The sequence below is a fragment of the Melopsittacus undulatus genome, chromosome 2 (assembly GCF_012275295.1).
Source record: "Melopsittacus undulatus isolate bMelUnd1 chromosome 2, bMelUnd1.mat.Z, whole genome shotgun sequence".
Lineage (NCBI taxonomy): Eukaryota > Metazoa > Chordata > Aves > Psittaciformes > Psittaculidae > Melopsittacus > Melopsittacus undulatus.
In genome coordinates, this window is record NC_047528.1 from 20,754,934 (window position 1) to 20,779,410 (window position 24,477).

Consider the following 24,477-nt stretch of genomic DNA (forward strand, 5'->3'; position numbering starts at 1 on the left):
TAAAATGCTAATTGGAGTAGAAGTAGCAACCTTTCCGTGTCACCTGACTTGCCATCTGAAAAGCTTTAAATGTCAACATGAAGTATGTTCGATCTAAAATACTATTTGGAAATTTAAAATGAAAAAGTTTGGTTTAGAAAATTTTGAAGCTAAATATGGCAAATGTTTAAAATCTGTTTTGTTTATAATCATTCTGATAAAATAAGTTTGATTAATGAATAAATTAATTAATAATTTGGCTAAACTAAAACCTTTGTTGGTTTCAAATAAAAATAAAATAACTGAATAAATTCTTTGCCATAATAAAACATCAGTTATTTTATATCCAGTTTTTATAACTATATTTATATAGGTATAAAATAGGTAGTAATGAAACAATAGAAATAATGAAAACTAGAACTAGAAATGTATATATAAATATATATAATATGTATAACATATATAAATATATAGAGAAATATAGAAATAATTAAATTTATTGACTGTAAAGGTGTTAAACCCACTAAAGCTCTAAGATTCTGGAAATGCTACTGAACCAAACTGTACAGAAGCCTCTAATGTTTTCAGGTTTTTTTCAATTTTACAAATAAGAAACGCCTTCCTATCATTTTCCAGTGTATAAAAATTTAACATTTTCTCTACCATTTCTTTTCTCTGTCTATGTTTTAATTGCTCATCAGGCAGAAAGCTGTCTATCTGAAGTACTGTTCTCTTCATGCCATACAGCAACGTTTCCATAGGATCTGCCAATGGTGAGAGTATGCTGTAATTTCCCCAAACAGCTGGGTCTGCTTCGTTATGAATAGAAGCCATTGGGGAGTGTGTCCAAATCTTAGTTCTCAGCCTTCCAAATCACATTAACAAAATTATCACATGCCTGGGTGAACGCTTCTCCACCAGTTTTAATTAATTCCAATTGTATGTTACACACTCCAAGAGGTTTATTGGCTTCTTTTAACACCCTAGTATCGGCTTTCCACTTCCATCACTGTTAGAGGTTAGTTCTTTGTGATGATTTGGGCTTCTCAAGAAAATATTCCCAGCTCCTTCCCTTCCAGTTTTGTAAGTGTTTCAGCAGTGGGGCTCAGTTCTTGGCAGCATGTAGCCCTGGCATTAGAAGCAGTGGTATCTCGTCTCCCAGAGAAGGCCTCAGCAAAGCTGTGGTGAGTTTGCCAGTTCTCCCCAGCAGTATTTTTCAGGACAACTGTGCATCTCAGGAGGCTGCTGTTCATGCCAGTTTTCTGTAGTAACTGTAAAAACAGCATCTGTTTCCCACCTCATACAAGTATATTCCTCATGTGTGCAATCCATCTCCCTCCATCACTTCGTTTGTCAGACTAGGAGTGTCTTTCCTGTGGAGCAAGATTTCTTTCTTGGGGTCTATTTTTGCAGGAATTTATCTGTGGATGCTGTAATGTAGTCAAAGATGCTCGTCCTGTTCAAATCTGTGCTGCTAGTGTGGAGGGCAGCAGATCTGGAGCCTGTGCTCAGCCGTTGTCCTGGATGCTGCAGGGATTTATGAACTTGAAGCTCATGACCAGAATAGCCTCCAAGGGAAATGACTGGAGGCTTCTCACTTCATGTTTTCAGCTGAGTTGTGATCAAGCAGTTGCAGTTACCTTCTGGGAGAATAAATACCCCATCACACTCCATGACTCCTCTCTGAGTCATGACTAAGCAGCTGGTCTGAAAGTCCCCACAGGGAGCTGAATGTCTGTGTGATCCTCATCCCCGGGCAGGACAGCCCACCACTCCATTGGGCAGAGAGCATTTTCCTCTGTACTGAAAGAACAATCAGACTAAGCTGTGCGTGGTGTTACCAGTACAACCGGATAGTTTTAGCATATTTGCTGTAAATATTCTGGTTTTAGACTTTCAATACCAGAATGGGTAAGGAGCTGTGACAGCCTGCATTGGGAAACGTTTATACAGGAGCCAACCTTCTCAACACGTTTCAGATTTTATTTCTTTATTTCCAGTTTTATTTTTCCATGTGCTTTATAATTCCTTTGCATTTCTTATAATTATTACTGTTCTATTTTTGTAGCAAATTAAAAGCAAATGGGGCAGCCAATAACATGTCAATGCTTTACCAGTTTTTCTTTTATTTGGTGCCTACTGAAGATAATAGTATTTTACACTGCTTGTTTAACCAGGAAAAGCTGCTGTTATTATTTAGAAGCTGGCTGCTGCTTTCTTTTCCCAGCCAGCTACATTTTACAAACTTGAGCTCTGCTGATGCAGTCTATGCTGCGTGCCTTGCAGTAGAAATCATCCAGCTCAGCTTCACCTTCTCCCTGGTGTCTCCAGGTGAGGATCTGCTGGCCAAATGCATCTTAGGATGGATCAGAGAGTAGTGGAGGAACTGCAATAGCAGAAGAAACTCTTGTAGACTGCTTTCCTAGATCATCATTAAATGGGTTCACATTAAGAAGAAAGTCTCTTAGGAGACAGAATTAGAAAGAAACTGATACTACTAAAGTTAAAAGTATTTAGTTTTGTTTCTGGCTCCTTGAACTTTCCTTCTCCCTGTGGGAACATAGCTAACCACAGCCTGGTAGATATAATTTTATTCTGCTGTCTAGGATGTTCATGTCACTTTATAATGTTTTTTCATTAATATAGGTATTGCATCTTGCCAAGATGCTGGGACATGGAGAGCTATGACCTCCTTTTCCACTCTCAACAATTCAGAGGGAGCACTTTTACACTACAAAGTATCAAGAAATATTTACCCATATCAAGGTAACTTGGTACATACACCAAGTTCAGTCATTAAGACTTGCAGTCATGTTTCTTCTGCAGGGTCTCCAGCAAGATGTTGCTAAGTGATGAGGTGTTGCAATTGCTGAGATCAAGTCTTCCCTTACCTTAAGCTCCTGCACTGAAGAGGGCATCTGGAGAGTTAGGGAGGTTCATATCTCTCTCATCTCAGAGCATTCCTGCACATCAGGGAGTGACTTTAGATGTGTGTATGTCAGCCAACATCAGTCAAGTGAGGTGAATAATAAAAAATATAGAGAAGAGGCAGCAGGACCTAAGCACAGCTGAGTCTTTTCATCTCACTGACTCCAAAGAGCATAGTGAAGTTGAGCCTGGACAGTGCCACATAAAATAAACTATCCTGCAGAAAATCCAAGCCAAAGCTTCTTAAATAGAAGCTATTTTGAATAGCTATTTTGAATAGAAGCTATTTTGAAACTTAAACAGCAGAGGTTTAGACTGGATATAAGGAAGAAATTCTTTACTGTTAGGGTGGTGAGGTACTGGAATGGGTTGCCCAGGGAGGTTGTGAATGCTCCATCCCTGGCAGTGTTCAAGACCAGGTTGGATGAAGCCTTGGGTGATATGGTTTAGTGGGAGGTGTCCCTGCCCATGGCAGTGGGGTTGGAACTAGGTGATCTTAAGGTCCTTTCCAACCCTAACTATTCTATGATTCTATGATTTAAATAGGAGACTGATCAAATCTTTTAAGGTCCCAAATGTAACACAAAACCATGCATCTTACTCCCAAATGTGTCTATTACAGTATGTCTTTATCATATTGATTGAACCAAAACCAAAAGCTTGTATTCCTTAACAGGGAAAAGTGGGTTAATAAGGTATTAATTACAGACATGTTTGGTTTTATTTTTGTGCTAATTTAACAGAAGTCCTGTGCTGTCAGTTTGTCTTATGTCAGAATGGAGTCTTGTATTATTTTCAGACATGGAATCATTATTATGTGTGCTTATTGTAACGACATTTGTGAAGTAGAATACAGAGTTAAATGGGCAATGTTCTGTGGAAAAAGATAATATTTTTTGGTAATTGATGGATGCTATTTGTAAGGATGTGATCAGTTCTTCAACTCCATGACATCCTTAATCTGAGAAGAGACAAACTTGGAAGGTCAGGTACATAGGATACATCCTGAAAAGTGTTAGCACAAGATGAACCACCTTTCCAAAGTGACCATTCCTTCTCACTGACTCTGGAGAAAGCACAGGAGCAATGCTGACACTGTCTGAGAATAATATCTACCTAGATAGTATTTTATTGTCATAATCACACATACATTTGAAGTCCATGTCTCTGGCCAGCATTGGCTGCTTTAAGAGGATAATCTCAACTGACAGTGTACTGAGGTTATGCAGTGCCCTGTACTTGAAAAGGGACAGGTCTTTCCTGACTCTCATGTTGATCAGTTTGTACCAGCAACATTAAACCAAATTATTTGGTCTGGTCACTGAAGCATACAAGCATGGTCTGTCTCAACACAGTGTGTGTGAAGATGCTTACAAAGGATATGGTATTTCCACAATGTTTTGGGTTGGTTTTTTTTTTTCAAAACTATCTTCATTTGCATTACTATTAATCATATTAGGGGCAGTGTAAAGAAGAGAAACCAAAAACCTCTTATCATGTTCATAAACTTAAATGCCCTAATTAACTTTGCTCTAGACCCAGGTGAGAGATGTAGAGGAGAAAATAAGTGGCAAATTAAGGTATTGCTCTACTTGTACATTTGAAATACATCAGCCTGATATGACACTTATGGTTTAATGTACATGACCATCATCCTTTATCAATTTATTTATATATACTGCCATAGCACTCAGAGATTCAGCAAAAAGTAGAGTTCAGCTCTCAGGTTGAATATGTAAAATCTTGTATTTTTTTTTTCGGGGGGGAGAGGGGGAGACAAGGGAAAGGAGCAATAAGAAATGAACCAAAAACCTCTGTAATGCATATATTTAATAAGTATTCAGGTCTTTTTTTTTTTTCTCTGGCAATAAAGACAGAACAGAGAAGTAGTAAAAAAGGCTTGTTTTATAATGCTTTGCAAACTCTATAATAGCACAATTCTGTGGTGTTGAAGTGAAATTCTAAATACATTGTTCTGTTTCATAAATTAATTTGTTATTGTTTGCTGAAGAGCTGAAAACTGTGCCAGGAGCCTGAATCCAGACTCAACAAACATGTGTGTGTGTCATATATAGAGAAACTGGTTTGAGCTGAGAGCCAGGTGTGAGCAGAGCTGAACTGAATGCAAAGGATGGGAGGACCTGCTCATAAGGGGTGTTAGAAACATGGACCCAGACTTGCACCCAGATGCTGTAGCCTGAGCAGTGGACTCAATCAGGACTTAAAATTAGTGTCCCTGTGAGCCCCTTATTAGAGACCCAGCACATGTGGGAGCATTGTACAAGAAATATCTCAGAGAGTGAATTTAGGCATGGCACAGATGCACAATTCCACTTGTTGGAAGCAAGAGAGGATAAAATCTGGCTTTCAGAGGTGGGAAGGAGCCTAAAGGAGCTGTAATGTATTGGGTCTAGTGTGTAATCCTCTATATTTGAACATGTGCATCTGTCTTAGAAAAACAGTTTTCCTTTGCAGGCCTCCAGCCATAGTTTTTGCTTTCTTGGTATCTATAGGTCTGGCAAAGAAATGTCAAAGGTGATGGGGTGCCAGCACAAGTATGGCTGTGGTTTGTACAAGGCAAGAAGAGAAGCCCTTAAAAATCCCCTAATGGAGCTGGAATTTTATTGTTTATGACTTGTCTATACAGCGGTACTTCAGTTACACCACTCCTGGTGTAATAGACCCTCAATGTTCTGTCCCACCCTACCCTAGCTACTTATGCCTGTTCCCAATTGTAAATCTATGTGGCTTAAAAGCAGTATCAACTACTCTCCGAAGCAGCAACCAGTTACCAGTTTTAACTGTGTGACTTCTCAAGTCAGATCTGTGCTACACTAAGAATTCTTGCTGGGAGCAAAGCTGTGATGGAAACAGCATCTAAAGTATTTGAAAATGCTTTATCCTGGGGATGTACTTGGGAGTGCTGTTGATCTTAACTGTGCTTTAGCTAGCATGATTGCTGACATCAGTGTAACATTGTCTGGGTTGTTTTTCTCATAGGTTGACTGGATTAACTGGCTCTCATTCAGAGGGAACTTGACAGATCTATTTCGCTTTCATTGAACTTCTCTACTGCACACCATAGGTCCAGAGACTGCATCAAAGACAACTGAGCAGCACAAAAATGTGACTGACAGAGACTCCAAGCTTTCTGCCAAGGAGTTTTCTACTGATCAGTTTATAATTTAAATGTATAAATGAAGCATGTGTAACAGTTAACCTGATAGGGGGAAAAAAGCTTTCTTATTGATTAGGACTGCTAAAGAAGCAGTCACCTGAGGCTTCAAAATGACTGCTCCATTAATCCCAAACAAGTCATGTTATGCTCAGCTTCAGGACAATCACAGTGAAATGAAAAATAATAATGAAAGCATAGTGAGTGTGGGGGATACCAATGCCAATCAAATTGTGACAAACGTTAGAACCCCTGAAGGAGCTGTTACGAAATGTGATTTGACGGATGAGAGTGGGAATATACACTCTGGAGGATCCGAGACAGTTACTCATCTGAATACAGAGCAGAATAAACTTCTGACCTTCAAAGACTCTCGGACCTGTCACACTGCTGTACAGCAAAGTAAGCTGCCCTCCACCACAAGCAAGGAAATGGGGAAAGACTTTAGGACCAGAGAAGCTAAGGACATAGCAAGGCACACCAGGATTAGCCGAGGACAAAGTCTGTCCAATTTAAAAAGTAACACAAATGATGCCAACTTAGAAGTTATTTCCAAAGGTGATGTTGACTTCACCCAGAACTTTTCTAAGGGCAAAATGTCTAGGACTGTGGAGGTGGAGAGAATAAAAAGGCTTTCTTTAGGAAGACCAAGTAAATTCTCTCCTCAGTCTGAAGCATTTGCAAAAGACTGTGTTGGCCGTGTGTCGAGTAAACGCCTGCTTTCTGCATCACTGGACTCCATTGACACATCACACCGTTTGACAGAAAATACAGAGAAATCACAAGAAACATCCACAGATCATTTTGTTGAGATGGTGTTTCATCCACTTGACAATACCTCAGAGGAAAATATTGTATTTTATTCCAAACCGTCTACCTCAGGGAACAAGAAACTAAGTAAACCAGAAAATGTACCAAATGAAAGCACACTGCATACTTCTCATTCTCAACATTCAGCTGTGAAGCCCAATGAAACTGCTAGTAAATCAGAAGCACAATTAAGTCAGGGTGATAAAAGTAAAAAGATGGAACTTAAGACTGCACCATCTCTGCAATATAAAAATACATGTCAACAAAAGATTGAGAGAATTATGTTGGTGGAGTTCCTGGGATGTCAAAAAGACAAAAATACATCAGTGGAGGAAGAGAAACGCTCTGGGTCTTATGCTTCAAAATTTCAAGCATCCCATTTTCAAGAGACCTGTAATAAAGTAGAGCATCCATTGTCAAATCCTGATGACAAGTTGTTAAGTGATGTCAACATTGGTGGGGAAAGGAGAGGAAGCGATGATGGTGACAACAGGGCAACTAGTCAGGATGGTGAAGAAAATCCTGACAAAGAAGTGGAAACAATATTCTCACTCACCTGCAGCAGTAAATCCAGCGGCAAAGTGACACCTAAAAAAAATGAAACTTTACATGAAGCTGATGCAGTTTGCACTGAAACAGTTGGCGAACAAATATCTCTTACACATAATACTAAACTACCTGACAGCAAACACTTGAAAGTTGACGAGAACAAACTAACACTAGTCAAAGAAAGCACTGAGGATACTGCTCTGCCTGCTTCTGATCTCTCATATCAGCGCAGAGCACGCAGTGCAGAGACAGTGTCGCACCAACAACCTGACAACCATGACAGTGACATGGAAACCTTGAACTTTCCAGTTCCAAGTAAAAAGACAGCTAATACACAGAAACATCCTCCAGAGGAAGCATCAGAGAGCTGTAATGTTTCAGGAAAGGATGATGCCTTTTTATGTGTCCCAACTCCTGTGCACGAAGTGGCAGCGCTGGATGTTAATAGTCAGCCCATGCCATCAAACAGCAATTTGAAGGACCTTTATGCACTTCATGTTGACAAACTGTCACCCTCCTCAGTCCTACCTCCCATTAACAGTACACAGTTGTTAAGCATATCCCCTAAAGTGCCTATCAAGACTGCTTGCAGCAGCGCCATCCCAAAACCTATCCTGGTCCACTCCAAGGGCTCCCTTGCAGATAAGACAGATGCGGACAGTGACTGCAGTGAAAAGCTGGAAGAAAGCATTGAGATTAAACCTGCCATACCCAGGCCCAAACCTGTGAGACCTAAAATCATCACATACATTAGGAGAAACCCTCGTTCAATAGATCAGCTTGACCCTTTGTTTGCACCAGCAGGGCTGCCCTTCGGTAGCCCTGCTTGTGGCATGCCCATCTCTACAGAGCAGAAGGCATCCAATGGAGGGGAGGCAAAATCTGCCAGCATCCTGTATGATAAATTTAAACCTGACCTCCAGAAGCCAAGACTCTTCAGTTCTGGATTGGTGGTGTCAGGAATTAGGCCCCCAGGCCATCACTTCGGTCCGATGAATGAGAAGTTTCTGCAGGAGGTAAGGAGACAGCTTTGAGAGCCTCTTCTGTATGCCAGGTGGTGGTAATTTGTTTACTTGTTGCTGCCAGAAGTTAGTTCTCATACCTTAAATGAGAAAGAAATTCTAAATCAATGCAATGTGTGATCATTAGAAATAAGCTTACTTAACCATTTCTGGCACGGAGGCTGTTGCTATGTCTGATCTGTGACTGGAAGGTGTCACTGCATTCCTCCAGTGTTTTCCAGCAAACTGGTCACCTGCTAGTAGTATAAATAGGGATGTTTAGAAAAGACATACTGTTTGAATTTATGCATGAATAGGTTCTTCCCTTTCTCCCCTGATAGAACAGCTTTGGGAAATTAATGTAATTTGCCCACAGAGACTTTTCCTCCTTAATGGGAAAGTTGGCAGGTTTATGCAGACAGAGCACTAGAGGTATAAACTAATTCCCTCTTGTATTGAAACCAAGGGACTATCAGAGCTCTTGTTAGATTATATAGTTCATACAGGAAAAGATTTTAAAAGTCTTAAAAAAAGTTACTGTTTTTTTGCTGTGTGCCTCATTCTACACACAGTATTTATCCAAGAAACAGCATTGAAATAACAAATTTGGTGACAGCCAACAAGTAAAAGTTGGCAAACACCCAAATTAAAATACCCTGTGGGTGTAGATTGGCCCTTACGTTGACAGGAAACCTACTGAAATGGTCATGGATTATAGGGTTTCATACAGCAACATCTCACTGCAAACACAGAAAGGACAGTCCTTGCTGTCCTTTCCCCTCTAACTTCAGTTTCCAACTGTAACCCTGATATTTTGTGTCTGGAGTTAGAATTCTGCAAGTCACTGTAAGCTTGTCTATGCCAGCCATTAGTAGTATATGTTTACAGTTGCTTGTAAGTTCAGGGAAAATTAATAGGTTATTACTCTTTAATGCATGGCAATGGAAATTAAAGCAAAAATAACCCAGAATGTGCAGCTGTTTCACTATGTTTGACATAATCTTCTGAAGACCACAGCTATCTATGGCTTATACAGTTTGAGTTCAGATAATCAGAAGAAGACAGGTTGTGGCAAGTCTGCAGCATGATTTACTCTAGACTAAGGTTAGAAGGAGGGCACTTATAGGCTGCAGAAGATTGAAAACCATTTTCATAGGATCATAGAATCACAGTATAATTTGGGTTGGAAAGGACCTTAAGATCATCCAGTTCCAACCCCCCTGCCATAGGCAGGGACACCTCACACTAAACCTTGTCACCCACGGCTTCATCCAGCCTGGCCTTGAACACTGACTGGGATGGAGCATTCATAACCTCCCTGGGCAACCCATTCCAGTGCCTCACCACCCTCACAGAATATCTACCCTTATATCTGCCCTGAACTTCTACTGTTTAATTTTGAACCCATTACCCCTTGTCCTGTCACTACAGTCCCTAATGAATAGTACATCCCCAGCATCCCTGTAGGTCCCCTTCAAATACTGAAAGGCTGCTATGAGGTCTCCATGCAGCCTTCTCTTCTCCAGGCTGAACAGCCCCAGCTCTCTCAGCCTGTCTTCATACAAGAGGTGTTCCAGTCCCCTGATCATCCTCGTGGCCCTCCTCTGGACTTGTTCCAACAGTTCCATGTCCTTTTTACATTGAGGACACCAGAACTGCGCACAACACTCCAAGTGAGGTCTCACGAGAGCAGAGTAGAGGGGCAGGATCACCTCCTTTGACCTGCTGGTCATGCTCCTTTTGATGCAGCCCAGGATACGGTTGGCTTTCTGGGCTGTGAGTGCACACTGCAGCTGGCTCATGTTCATTTTCTCATTGACCAACACCCCCAAATCCTTCTCCGCAGGGCTGCACTGAATTTCCTTTTTGCCCAACCTGTAGCTGTGCCTGGGATTGCTCCGACCCAGGTGCAGGACCTTCACTTGTCATGGTTAAACTTCATGAGGTTGGCATCAGCCCACCTCACAAGTGTGTCAAGGTCCCTCTGGATGGCATTCCTTCCCTCCAGCGTATCAACCGACCCACACAGCTTGGTGTCATTGGCAAACTTGCTGAGGGCACACTCAATCCCACTGTCCATGTCAGCGACAAAGATGTTAAACAAGACCGGTCCCAACACCGATCCCTGAGGGACACCACTCGTTACTGATCTCCAACCGGACATTGAACCGTTGACCACAACTCTTTGTGTGTGGCCATCCAGACAGTTCTTTACCCACCAAGTGGTCCACCTATCAAACTCATGTCTCTCCAATTTAGAGACAAAGATGTTGTGTGGGACAGTGTCAAAAGCTTTGCACAAGTCCAGCCGCAGAATGGACTCAGTCAGAGATCAATATGATCAGACAAAAAGCCATTTATTGCAAAGCATTAACTCCTTATATACTATTGCTTACACACACCTACAGTAATTTGGCATATCATGATTGGATACTTGTCCTGAAGACCTTTAGTGACTAACATATAATTGGTTAAGCGCAGGTGTGAGAACTTGACCTTGAACGCTTGCCAACAGTCCACAGTTCTCATAAGTCAGTGAACTACAGCTTCTTCTTATCTTGCTTGCTTAGGCTTCCTCTGGCCTCCCACGGCCTTGCTGTATCCCTCAGAGTTATTCAGAGCTCATGTACCAAATACCCATTCTCCTGTGAGAACACTGTCTCCACACCAGGTAGATGACATCAACTGCTCCACCCCTGTCCATCATTTTAATAGCCCCATCATAGAGTTTGTCAGGCATGATTTGCCCTTAGTGAAGCCATTCTGGCTGTCACCAACCACCTTGTTGTTTTTCATGTGCCCCAGCACTGTTTCCAGGAGAATGTGCTCAACGATCCTCCTTTTTCTCCCACTCCTCTAAGAAATATGACTTTGGGTGGGTATTTCAACAAGGGAAGGTTTGAAACCAAGCAAGCTGCTACTTCAGAGAAGCTGTATTGTCTGGAGGAAAGGCTGGGAAGGAAAACTCAATCAAACTGCAGTTTGTGTTAAGAGTTTGCATTAGTGCAGGAGTCAGGAGCTGATAGCATAAAGTTTTATTTTCTCCTTTGGGCTGCTACCCTGAAAGCAATTACCTTACCCTCCTGCTAGTTAGAGAAATGCAAAGGGAACTGATATAGCTCCAGTATGGATCAAAAGAAAGGAAATGATTGATCTATAGAAGTGGTCAGATATTTAGAAAAGCAGCTGTGCACAGTACAGTTTCATGGCAGGTGACTGTTGCGTAGTAAAAAAAAATAGATTAGGATCTATTGAGATAGATCAAAATCACCCTTTTGAAGGGACAGAATAGAAGACTCAGAAGCTTTGGAAACAGGTAGGTGCTGGGGAAGGATGGCTACTGTCTTCATAAGAGAAAAAAATTGCCCTATTTCACACATCCAGTTTGGGCTTTGGAGATCTTTCAGTATTATTTTATATCTCTTTACATAACTATGATAGGGAGTGTAAATGGCTGCTATCAGTCAGACCCTTCAGATAGCTAAATGACAAGAACATAAGCTTAGGCTGCAGGGTGAGAGTTTACTGTTACAGATATGGCTCATGCCTTGTCAGAGGGTAGTCACTGGCTCACTTTAGTCACTACTTTAGGGCCACTGCCAAGAGCCCTGGTTCTTGTGGGGGGTCTTCTGCCTGCTCTTCTGCCTGCCTCCCCAGGCCTGTGCCTGCCCTGTTCAGCCACCTCCTTGTGTCTGCTACCCATCTCTCTGTACTGGAAAGCATGGACTAAAACCTGTTGAAACAAAAGGCCTGTAGGGGAAAAGCTGATAAGGGGAATTGTTTTATAGTCAAATCATCAATTCCTTGCCAGATCTCATTATCTGAACTGCCTGAACCAATGTTGCCAACTCTTTTCCCAGATAGTTGCCTGAAGCAGGTGCTTGACAAGATGATTCTTGCTTAAGGCACCAATGTTTGATGATGTTTAAACAAAGTAATATGAAGGAAAGTGTTGGGTATCCTTACCTGTTGTCTGTGCTGCCAGCTCTGCTAGGGATTACCCAGCCTGTGGAAAGTCCTGTATGCTCCAAACATTTACTGCAGACTTTCCAGTCTAACAAATTCATTAAATGGAGAAAGTGGGGAATGAACAGTGACACACAATAAAACTCTGAGCTGAGCTTCTTTTTAGTTGACAGGATGCAACAGACCTTTTATTTAAATTCCCTCACAAAAAAAAATCAAGTACAGGATGTTAACAGGCCTCATATTAATCCATATATTTCTAAAAAGCTTTAAAATGGCTTTATAATCAACAAATGCATACAATTCTATTGAGACCAGTTGAATTTTACACTTCATAAATTCGCTGTTAAATAGAAAAGAAAAATACTGTCTTTGTAACATGTTTGTGTCCCTCAAAAAATGGGATTTTTTTCTAAAAAAGCATCTATTTCTTGAGAGATATTTGGGTAAATTGCAGTTGGACTTGATGGGCTTCCAACCTAAATGATTCTATTCTAAATACTACTTGGTTCTCTCAGCTTGAGAATACGTTTTATGCTCGTGATTGAGTGATTCTTTTTGTGTGCATGTTTGTTGACCTTCTGTGTTACTCCTAGCATACTGTCAATAAAGGAAAAAAAATGAGGTGACTAAAGGTTTGGATAAGCTGACCCAGCTTATCAAAAAGGCATGGTTTCTCTATTAAAGGTTTTCCCTGTTCCTTATACTTAAGTACTTGGCATTGTTGTGTTCACTGCCAGTTAAATATGAAATGATAGGAAATGTACAGGGGAATCTGGCTGAAATAAAGAAAAAAAATAGATAAATAGAAAAGATAACTTTAGAAAAGATAAAATAAATAAAAAGATAACTGAATCTTATCTAGTCTCATATCTAGAAGTTGAAAATAAAAAGCTAAGTATATCCTACAGTCCAAGCCTGGAGAATCATCTATACAGTAAAAAAATGCATCCTAACTTGTAGAAATATGTCATAGAAGTACAACATAAAAGGAAACAGGAAGATCTAATGGCAGGAAATAGAACTGCAAGCAAAGGGAAAATATAGAGTGAAAATATAATGATCAGCGTTTGTTCAATCTGCCCTCTTAATGCCTGTACAAAGGCCTCAAAGTTTCTATATTTAATAGTTTAAGACCAACCCCGTTTCTTTCAGCATATTGAAGATTTACTAAATGAGGATTAAAGCTCTTGAAACAACAAGGATCAAAGCTTTTATAGCCAGTATTGAATCACATATTCTAAATGCTTATAATTGCTAAATAGAAATTGATTTGGCATATAATATGCTTCATAACTTACAGCACAATTAATTAATTTTCAGTTACATTTCTTCCTAGATAGCCTATGGCACTTTTTGATTGACTTTAAAACAAATTTATTTCAGATTTCCTATTTCCTAAGCTGTTTTGGTTGTTCGTTTTTTTTTTTCCTGTGTCTTAAATAAGATGCACTGAAAAAAATATCCATGGGTCCTGTCTGCAGTATGTTGGTACTGCATTTTATTAGACAATGAAGAAGAAGCTGGGCTCTACCCAGAAATGTAAACAGTTCTTTGCAGGTGAGAGTGATGAAAACTACTGACCTTGCTCTGCACCCTTGTCCTGAATCATGAAGCAGAACAGTAAAGTGAGCATCAGAGCCCAGCTTGAGTATAAAAAGATGCAAGGCCTGAATTGGGGAACCATGTCATTCCCTGACTACAAATTTCCTGGTAAGAGCCAGTTTGATGGAGATATTTTCAGCTTGGTACTTAACTTCCATCCTCACAGTATACACCCGTTAGAATACTGAGAGATTTGTCTCTGATTTTAGCAAGGCAGTGTCTATTTGTGATAAACACTAAATATTTCACATCTGTAAATTTGTTTTTTTTTTCTCCAATTCAAATGGGCAGCTGGGTTTTTTAGCTCTGATTTGGAATATTCAAATGTAAAACATGCCTACCTCCACAACCAGGTCTCTTTTCAGGAACTTTAGGAGCACAGATTGCAATGAATATTTTGCACTAAGAATGCGTACAGGGGACTTTTTTCTCACACGAATGATTTGTCAATACCATTTCTTTCATTAAATGAACTCAGAATACCTTCAGCTTTATTTTTAGCTAAGTTAAAAGGGGCTTCCAACAAAATTGTATCTCAGAGTGTTTTAAATAACTTCTAACAAAAATTTCACTTAGCACTCTCTTTGTGTAGCTACCTCTAAATAATATCACTTTTCAGGACTTAACAGTAACTTTATTTTCACTAATTTAAGATCTACCATTTGTCTATTTCCTTTTGGGGAAGACATCAATTCTTTATTTGGGTTTAGTTCTGTATTGAGACTAATGTGTGTGTGTATGTATTTTTAGAGAGTGACTCATGTAGTAACACCATCACTTTTTGAAAGTGATAATCAGTCTGCAGTGCTCTGAAGCCCAGATTCACAAGGAGGGAGAATTAGCCTTTATAAGCAACTTAGAGCTCCATATTTTCTGGATTTATTGATTTCTTGCATAAATATTTCTGTTAATGATTTTTCTGTAGGTTGGGGAAAGGCCTGCAAAAGATGAATTTTGCCCTCCACCATATACACACTATGAGGTCCCACCAAGTTTTTATCGATCTGCCATGATACTCAAGCCACAGTTAGGACTGGGTGCAGTGTCCAGGTTACCATCTGCAAAGAGCAGGATTCTCATTGCAAGTCAAAGATCCTCAGGTAGCTGTCTCCATCAGCAAGCAGAAATAACGAGTGCTCCCAGCCTCTATCATCCTGATGCTTCAGGTAAAGTATGAACTTTCTTTCCTTCCTTTAACTGTAGCCACCAATAAGATGCATTTTTTTCCAGACAGAAATATCACAAAATAAGTGACATCTTGACCTGATACGACAAAGCTCCAACAGCACTCTTTGAGGTGTGTCTTTTCATCCTGCAGCAAGGCTGACTAAGGAGTCTGGGACTTACAGAAAGGTTGCTTAACAGGTCATTACCCAAGAAGAATCAATTTCAGTAATAATTCTCACTGTGCTCTTCTTTTGTCTTCCTCCTCTTTGCAATGCCTGAAAAATCTGTGTTTTGCCCTAAGGAATTTAATGGGACATTTTCTGCCATAGTGAAGACCCCATCATTCCATCTGAACGTGGCATTCCTCACCACGTTGTGCTCTGAAAGCCTGGGCAGTGCTCAGAATTGCAGGCAGAGATCTTGATTCTCTGAAGCCCTGGTATACACCTCTTTGGAGACATTTCCAATATATTTTTCTTAGTTACTCTCCAGCTCAGCATGACCCTGGGCAGAATTAGAGGGTTGGGGGTGAAAAGCAAGAGAAGAATCAGAAGAAGTGTATGGTGCCACAAGGCAGAGATAACAATTACTTCCACAAGGCATTCCTTGTTAGCCTGGAAAAGCTTGGAGGTTTTAACAATGTACATTTAAATGGTAACAAGTTCAGAGGCAACTGAAAATCAGTCACTGCCAAAGTGAAATACAGCAGCTGTAGGCTATAAGTGTGCAGAGATATTTTTGGAAGAGTCATAAGGAATAAAGTTAAATAATGACTTGGGATTGTACGATCCCTCCTCTTGCCCAGGATAGGATTCCTTCTGATCGATGTTTATTTAACCTGCTCATGAAAATCTATTTATAAAAATCTTCAATATGAGATCCTAGAGCCTTTGAAAGCAGGCTGCTCCAATGCATTGCCTGCTTTCAACTTAAAAGTTTTCCCTACTGTTTTGCTTAATCCCCATTGTTGCAATTTATTTCCTCTTCTGTCTGGAGTGAGCATGGGGCCTTCTCCCCTTTGTAGGTATTTGAAAACCATTACTCTTTTTCCTCAGTGTCCATTTTTCCATACTAAGCATCAGAAGAAATTTAGAGAAAATCAGAATGGAAATGGGCCAGAGCATCTTGACTTACCTGAGAGGACAGCATCAGTCAGTAACACAAGTTGCCAGGATTTGGAGTTTATTAAAAAACCAAGCTTGTCTGTAACGCAGTGTCTCTTGACACTACCCTTTGCTATTTGACCCTGCATCTGTAGTTTATCTGTATTGATGCTGACCAAGCTCAGCTGTATGTGACTTCTGAGACACTCCAAGATTGCACACTGGGTAGTAAATACCAGTTCAGTTCGGTGAATTGAGTTCAGTCAGCATTGAACACGGGAATGCAGGTGCAGAAAGCAATTGGATCATATTTTCTGTTGAAATGAAACTGCAAGAGGCTGCAAGTTCAGGATAAGCCATTAGGTAGGGTAAGCCATTATGTAACAGGAACCAGTCTGAGAGATAGATATGAGAGGAATATGCAAACAGGACCTATTATCAAATCCACTGTCTTTTCTCATCCTTGGAAATGAATGTTGCCTTGATTTTTATTTATTCATAATCCATCCATCCATTCTTTTATTATCCTGCATCACTGATGACTGCACATGTGACTTTTGTAGCCATTTTTAATCCAAATTGGAACTTGTCTTGTACCAATTTACTGTCTTCCTATATTATGTGACATTCTAAAATCTAAGCTGTATCCGCCTATCAGTTCTATTTATTGCCAGCAATATTTCCTTTAAAAATGTCAGCGCATGAGAAGTATACACAAGGAAATTGCAGTAGCTGCTAGAGCAATTCCTATTCCACAAAAATTGATTTTCTTAAACTTTTCCTATTGATCAAAAGTTGTTGTTTTTTGAGCTTGTCACTGATTATTTCTTGGACCTTGTCTGCTTTGCAGGTAAAATTTAACTCACGGATCTCCATAATTTCCTTCTTACAACTGTTATTTTGTTTGTTTCTTTACTCTATTAATACATCACTCTTTCAAGGATGCTATCAAAGATAACCCATGGTAGTCCAATAATCTGTGTGCCATCTCTTTCAGGATCCCAAAGTGCCTCTCATCTGGTCTTTGGGCTCTGACTGCTTTTATTGATTTTAGATTACCCAAGACTTGTTCTAGAGAGGTTGTTAATGTCTCTAGTTTTTCATTGTCCATCCCAGAACACGTAGTTTTCACTTCTGGCATCTTGCCTTCCTATTCCCTTGTGAGATGAAGAATATGTTTATTTTTTTCTGCAACATCTTATCCTGTTGCAAAGTACTTCTCATTGCTCTTTGTTTATTTCTTTTGTTATCTTTTATGCATTTCTATTACCTTATATTAGACTTTTTACATTCTCTTAATTTTGGCATTTTATTTCCCAATTATCCGTTCAAGATCGGCTTATAAACTTTTCCTTGTCCAAAGCCTTTTTCCTTGTATACCTCAAATGACTTAATCTTTCTCTTAGCAACATATAACTTCATAGGTCAACTCACCAGTCTTCTTATCTTTAATAATTCCATCTAAGTAGAATAAATTGCTCATGAAAGAGACTGGAGTGACAGCAAACAGGAGAAGACTGGTATAGGAATGGAAGGGCAGCAAAGAACTGGTTCCTTTGTCTATGTTCAGGCTGGTGCACAAATACAGACCAGAGATAGGTCCTTGGTTGCTGGGGGGGCTGGATGGGACAGCAACTCCTGGCATGGTGTGAGGCTTACTGGAGGGGCTCAGAATATGGCAGGCACCATCAGCCAATTGTTTTAAGGTACCCAACACCATTTTAAACCACTTTTTCTTAACTTGCAGTTAGCTGTGGTATTAAACTTTAATCTGCATTATTGGTTTTGATGTAATATTTGAGAAACAGGATTAAGCACAGCTTTGATTGATAGTCATATTTATAAATATAAGCAAATGAAATGCATAAACATATGCTTACTGGCAGGATTGCTGGTAAGACCCTTGCCCAGGGGTCTTGTGGGGTGTGAGATCTTGGCTGACTGCAGCAAAAGCAGCTCAGGTCTAGGGGGTATTTTTCTCTCAAGAATACCAGTTCTGCCTTCAAGACTGCAATCAGCAACTCTTGCAGCTTGTTTCTGAGCTTTTAATCCAGTTTCTAATCCTAGTGATTTCAGTCCTGCCCTGGGGTAACGGAAGCAGAAGGATCTAGCCAGTTACCATCCCATGACAAAGTGTGAGGTATCACAGGAAGGCTTTTAAACTGAAATTGCCATGGCACAGTATTGAGGACAGAAGCAGTGCCTGATAATGAGGATTTTATTCCCCTTTGCCATGCCATTCATAATGTAGCAGTCTGTTTAAGCAGCACTGATAAGCTGAGTGGTTTGGCCTGTGTATAATACTAATACTCATAAAACTGACTCTAAAGTAATTGATAATTAAATCCCTGATGGACTCCAAGTACTACAAGTACATTAAAGGTTTCATTAGTTTTAAAACACAAGTAGAATGTAAAATAATAATGAATGATCCCACAAGTCTTATGTCCAAGTGTGATGCCTAAAATGTGACCAGAGCAGCAATCCTTCTTCATCTGTAGGACACAGTACACATGTGTTGGCATTTGCCCCAAGTTCCTTGTTGAGCAGTGCTGCTCCTTAGGTGATGCTTTGCCTCATATAGGTCAGGCAAGCAGTCTGCCTGTACGAAACAGCATTCTACACTGTATGTAAGATAGGAAGTAATTGAATCGTGATGTATTTAAAGGTGCAATAGTGTCTGCAAAAGTTTGATTATTTTATGTAAATTGACTCTGTCTCTTCTATGGGAAATTTGTAATTCAAAACAAGCATTGAAAGATACTGTGCCTATAACATAAATTATGAATGTGTTTTCTTGGTTATAAAGACTTCTTGGAGCAAGTGTGTTAGGATTTGCATTAATTAGCTGATTATTGTGATGGAATTAATGTCTGATTTTGAAAAGTATTACAGAGATTTCATAATTAAAACTTCACTTAATTCTCCATTTTTCAGTAGTATTTATGGTATTTTTCTCAAAGAGTGAGTTAATGAAATGATGTTTCCTTATCACCTCTTTGTGTATTAAATTTGCTAGTCCTGAGGGTCTAACAGTTCATCTAATTTCTAAGCAAGCCAGCTCTTATTGAAGATACAATTTATATATAAATCAGGACTGCAATGTTCCTGATTTTATTCAGGCACACACAGATACATGCATTTATTTGTGTCTTTGTATATTTATAATGTATTTCATCGTGGATACTACAATATGTCTACAGCATTCTCTTGGTGGGAAAGCTTTGCTTTCACATTTATTCTCAGGAATACCTAATACTTGAACAAGTAAGTGAGATTTGATAATAGAAAAGGGGTTTTGACGTTACCTCCTGAAATATTGCCTTACTGCTGTGTGCCTATTTTATAGGTTTTCATTCTCAGTTACTTGGATTTGAGCTGATAAACTTAATTGCTTAATAGGTGACAAGGGGAGAATTCAGAGAGGGAAATATTCTGTGCGCTCCACTGAACTGCAGTGTTTTCAGTTGGCATTCTCTGCGTTCTTTAGGACAACAATCTGTATTTTGTAAAGAAAAATTAAGTGCTCAAAGGGAGAGACACACTTCTTTATGAGTTTTGCTAAGGGCATTGCCACTGTCTCAAGACTTAGCCATATACCACCTCTCTGCTCACCCTAGTTACTGTGTCTTCAGAGAACCGAAATGCATCATATGAGAGGGTTGTCTATTATAACCTTTGTGCTAAATTGCCAGTCATGAGAATGCTGGATGCAACAGCAGGCAGATGCTTCATATTATGCCTCCTCCCTGGCAAAAGCCAAGCATCACTGCTGGCTGGGCACCTGCAGCCCTTCTGAGCAGCTGATTAGCAGCAGCTGAGCAGATGAGCCATGGCTTTGGTGCACAGAGAAGAGTTCTTGCTACCCTGGGCTCTCACTGGAAAATGCAGTAAGGCTGTGTCAGGCACTGACAGTCTCTGTGCTGGATGTTTCTGTGGAATGCTGCTGCTCTGCATGTCAAAGTGAGCAAGGACACATTCTGAGCAAACATGGACAAAAGTGAGCTGACAAATTCTTGGGGTGGTGAGAAGCTGCTGAACAACCTTTCATTGCCTGGAAGTTAGGAAGGCACAGAGCAGCTTTTTGGGGCTTTTAAATCTGAATCAAGAGGAGATGAGCACTTCCTACAGTAGATGATGTACTGGCTGATCAGAAATTAATTGATGTTCAGCAGTGACAACTGTTTTCCCTTTGTAACTGAACTTGTCCCAGGCTTGACATTTGGGTGAGAGATCCTCAGGGGAGCTGAGCACAACCAGCTCACAGCTCTTTGAGTGTAAATCGTTAAAGCCTCTGTTTTAAAGCCCCTTTCTTCAGTTCTTTTTCAGAGAGAAGTCATTATGCCTATGACAGGGAAACCACAAAGGCAGTAGCAACAGAATAGGTTGCTTATTTTTGTTATTTGTTTTTAATCTGCAAAGATGTCAATGACTGGGTTAACTCTGAGGTGGATTAACCGTGCAGAAAGTTAACTCTGCTTGTATTATCTCTGATTAATTCAGTGACCTTGTGGGTAACTTCTTTGCCCCAGATTCCTGAATATGAAATGAGAATAATGATGTTCAGAGCTTCCTGTAAAACAAAGTGAGCTTTCTAAGAGAAAATGACACCTAATGATTAGAGTTTTAAAAGACATGCTTGTCAAGAAAAACCAACAACAAACCAACAACCCACCACAAGAATACAAAGGCTTGACAAGGATCCCTGAATCTCAAGTGAAGTCTTGAACCACCACTCTTCTTTTCAAAAGAACATATCTGTGTAAATCTTTTCTTTCAAATTCAGATTTCACAAAGAAGTCACATGAAAGTTCCTTATACTTGTGCATGGAGGTGTGATTCATGTGTGGTGGGGTTGCATAAGATGTCTATCTCAGTCTTTCCTTAAGGCTCCCCAGGCACATCTGGTTTGTGTCAATCAGTCCCTACCTCAAAATGTTTTCTTGTTTCTAGATGGAAACAGCTTGAAGTGTCATAGAAAATTACTTGTGTGCCATGCAGACAACAATACTTAATTCTATAATTAGCTTCATGCAGTGAGACAACTGGAATGAATTTTTGCCAATTTTTAAGCTTATTTTGGCAGATTTTTATTAAAATCAAAAGTGCTCATTAAAATAACTTTTGTTTTGAACTCCCAGACCTTGTTTGCAGGAGTGCTTCTATACTTCTAAGAAACAGAAACAAAGAAAGAACATGCATTGTAAAACTCGATAATACTTAGAACAGAAAATATGTACAATAGGCTGATGTCTCATGTATTTTAATGAGAAAGAAGACACAAAATTACTTAGTTTTAAGGATTTGAATGCATCCTTAATAAAGATAATGTCCTGCCCCCAGGACATTCATGGTACAGAAGAGCTGGATTGCAAAGAATAGAAATGAAAAATAATTTAAGGATGATGATGAGTTCAAGATACCGAATATTGTTAGCTCAGGGAGAATTTGAATCGAAGTCATAAACTGAAACAGACATAGAAGTGTGAGAAAAAACACTGAATCCTCTGTCCCAGTCTGGGAGAGTGATCTTGAAGAATAGCTAGGGATGGCTGGGTAATTTGTCACCTGCATACTTCTGGTTGTAAGGAAATTATTCTTCACTGACAGCTGTAGTGGTTGGTTGTATGGCAGTGCAGAGAACTTGCAGCCTGGGAACTAGGTGTGGGCATCCCTGTGCTTGATCTGGGGACATGGGAGTCCCAGGTGAACCTCACTGCCCTAGGGCAAGCACATCTCAACTGCTTTTTAAATAAAACCATTTCTAACCACTTCCTCCCCCCGACCCTGTGGAATTTCCCCTATTCTGCTACAGGAAATCTGTGATATTTATAGCTTTTTGCTGTAAAATGGAAAGATTTCCCTTTCCACCTCAGAGATGATTAGGAAAAAGCAATCTCAGCTCTCAGCTTCCATAGTGCAGGCCTGTTGTATATTTTTGGGGAACCATAAAACCTGCAACTGACCATCCCATACCTTCTCCCTGCTGCCACCGACTTGAGCAGGTTCCTTGCTCCTGCAGCCACTTTGCACAGATACTCTTCTGTGCTTCAAATCTGGAGTCTTGGTCCTGTCACTGTAGCAACACCTGCAATATTTTGCACACTGTGACTAAGTTGTGTGCCTTTTATCACATGCAGTTGCCCTTATGTACCAAATAGCTGGCAAAGATGATGTTTGGCCATGCCCAGCCACAAACAAGTGTGTGACTGCAGAGTCAGCTGGGTAAGCAAGATATCCAAAATACTGTTGAAGTGGCACAGCCAGTCTGAATCCTGCCATGAAGCAGTTATTAATGCAGAAATAGTTCTCTCAAAGAGATTCTGTCTAGAAGATGATTAGCATGTCATTTTTATCATTTGGGACTCTTAAAGCCTTTCACTGGACACTTTTTCTTGTTCCTGCATGAAAATCAATTTACATGATTCACACTAATTGCAAGCTCTGCTGGTAGAATTGAGATCAGGCTCTTTAGTGCCTTGCCATAGGATCATCTAGCTGTGGTGTGAATGTACCCAGCAGTGAGGAGATAAGAAGTCTGGCTTGGTGGTACTTTGCAGATAGCCTTAAAATAAATAGCTGTAACAGACCACTGTCAAAGCAATGCTGCACAAGCCTAGCAGTAAACTGATGGTAAACATCACTGCTTACCTGTTCTCCACCCTAATGTGCCTGCACTGCTCTTCACCTTCACCTGGAGCCTACAGGTATTTCTGAGCTCATCTTCACATCATCCAAATGAAGGCAGATTCAGGATTAGAGTCTTTTAAAGGAATGTGTTTTACAGGATAACAAAATTCTTCTTTGTTTGATGTTGCACATATTTCTTTTTCAAGAAAAAAGGCTTAGTTTTGTCAAATAAAACTTAGTATTATTATTGTGATGAGGTACACATCCGTCGTTCAAAATACCCGTAACATTTTTCTGCTTAAAGGAGTTAGTCTTGTTTTCTAGAAAGTCTCCTCAAAGTGTAATGCTTCATTAAAATTAATAAGGCTGTGACCTACATAGTTTACAAAAGAATTAAATGCTGTAATAATATGAAGATTGCATTCTTACTGTGCAGTTAATTTCCAGTTTTGCTTTATATTAAGAATGTTCACTTCTTCTTTTGAAGTATATGTCAGGCTAATGCACAAATAATGTCCCCTGGAAAAGAATGGAAAAAGGGTGACTTTGTGGCTTTTTCTGGCAGAATATGTTGATTGTTTTAGTGCAGCCTTGCTTCCTAACCCACCAAACCTGATGACTGATTAAACACTTTGGCTCCAGTTTTGGAGAACTTTGTTTGTTTTAAATATATGATTTTGCTGCTTGGTATTCCAAAAGGAACATGAATACGACATTGTCAAACCTAGACAGAAAACCTCAACCCAAATTTTATGTACACCTGAGGTTCAGATCCACTTGGTATCCAGACATTCCAATTAAAAGGAAACTCTAATCTTTGGTCCATGAAGACAATTTGGAACATTTATGGGCCTGTGTTTGTATTTGCCTAGAAAATTTCGACTAGTCAAGAGCAGCAGAATGTGAGTTAGGACACAAACTGGAGACAGATGACTAGTTAGCAGTTACCACAGAGACGCTGTAGCTGAACTACTACTGTTGTCTAATTTCATCTATTATAAACCTGCTATTGTCAGTTGTCTGGGACTTGATTAATGTCATTCACATAGGTTTATAGCGAGAAGTCCATCAATGAAAATGGCTGCTGGTAATTAAAAAAGTACAGTTTTACCAGTCATGTCCTTGTTTCCAGTCTTGGTGCAAGAAAAAGGCATTTTCTTTTAGGGAAATTTAAAACAAAAACTTCAAAGAACTGTTTTCTTTGATGGAATACAAAGAAGTCCTGTGTCCTTGAAGTGGATTGTAGGCATACTACAACAGTTTCCAAAATTGGAGGCTATGAGTAGGGTGTGTATGAGTTTCTTTTAATTATCATATAACAAATGCAAAATTAGAAAGTGATACAGCATAAAAGAAGATAACATTAAAAAAAATATCCTAGCAGACTTGAACTATGTTACTTTGCTGGAAGTTTGAGTTATTCCTCATGGGTCCTTGCTGTATTTCATGTTTTACAAATTATTATGACCTGTAATTGTTCCATAGAACTTCTTTTTAGTGGAGTGAGAATAAGACATCGCTGGAGTTTGAACAGCTGTTGAAACTTGAACTCAGTCTTTTTACT

General features: G+C 39.7%; 1 protein-coding gene across 1 annotated transcript in view; it reads left to right on the plus strand.

Annotated features, from left to right (window-relative positions):
• The first annotated feature begins 6,195 nt into the window (after positions 1–6,195).
• The window catches only part of MTUS2 (microtubule associated scaffold protein 2), a 184,963-nt gene continuing 166,681 nt past the window's right edge, over positions 6,196–24,477 (plus strand). The window contains exons 1-2 of the mRNA XM_005149779.3: positions 6,196–8,457; positions 14,939–15,179. Of these exons, the coding sequence (XP_005149836.2) occupies positions 6,196–8,457; positions 14,939–15,179 (2,503 nt within the window). The remainder of the gene's footprint in view (positions 8,458–14,938; positions 15,180–24,477) is intronic.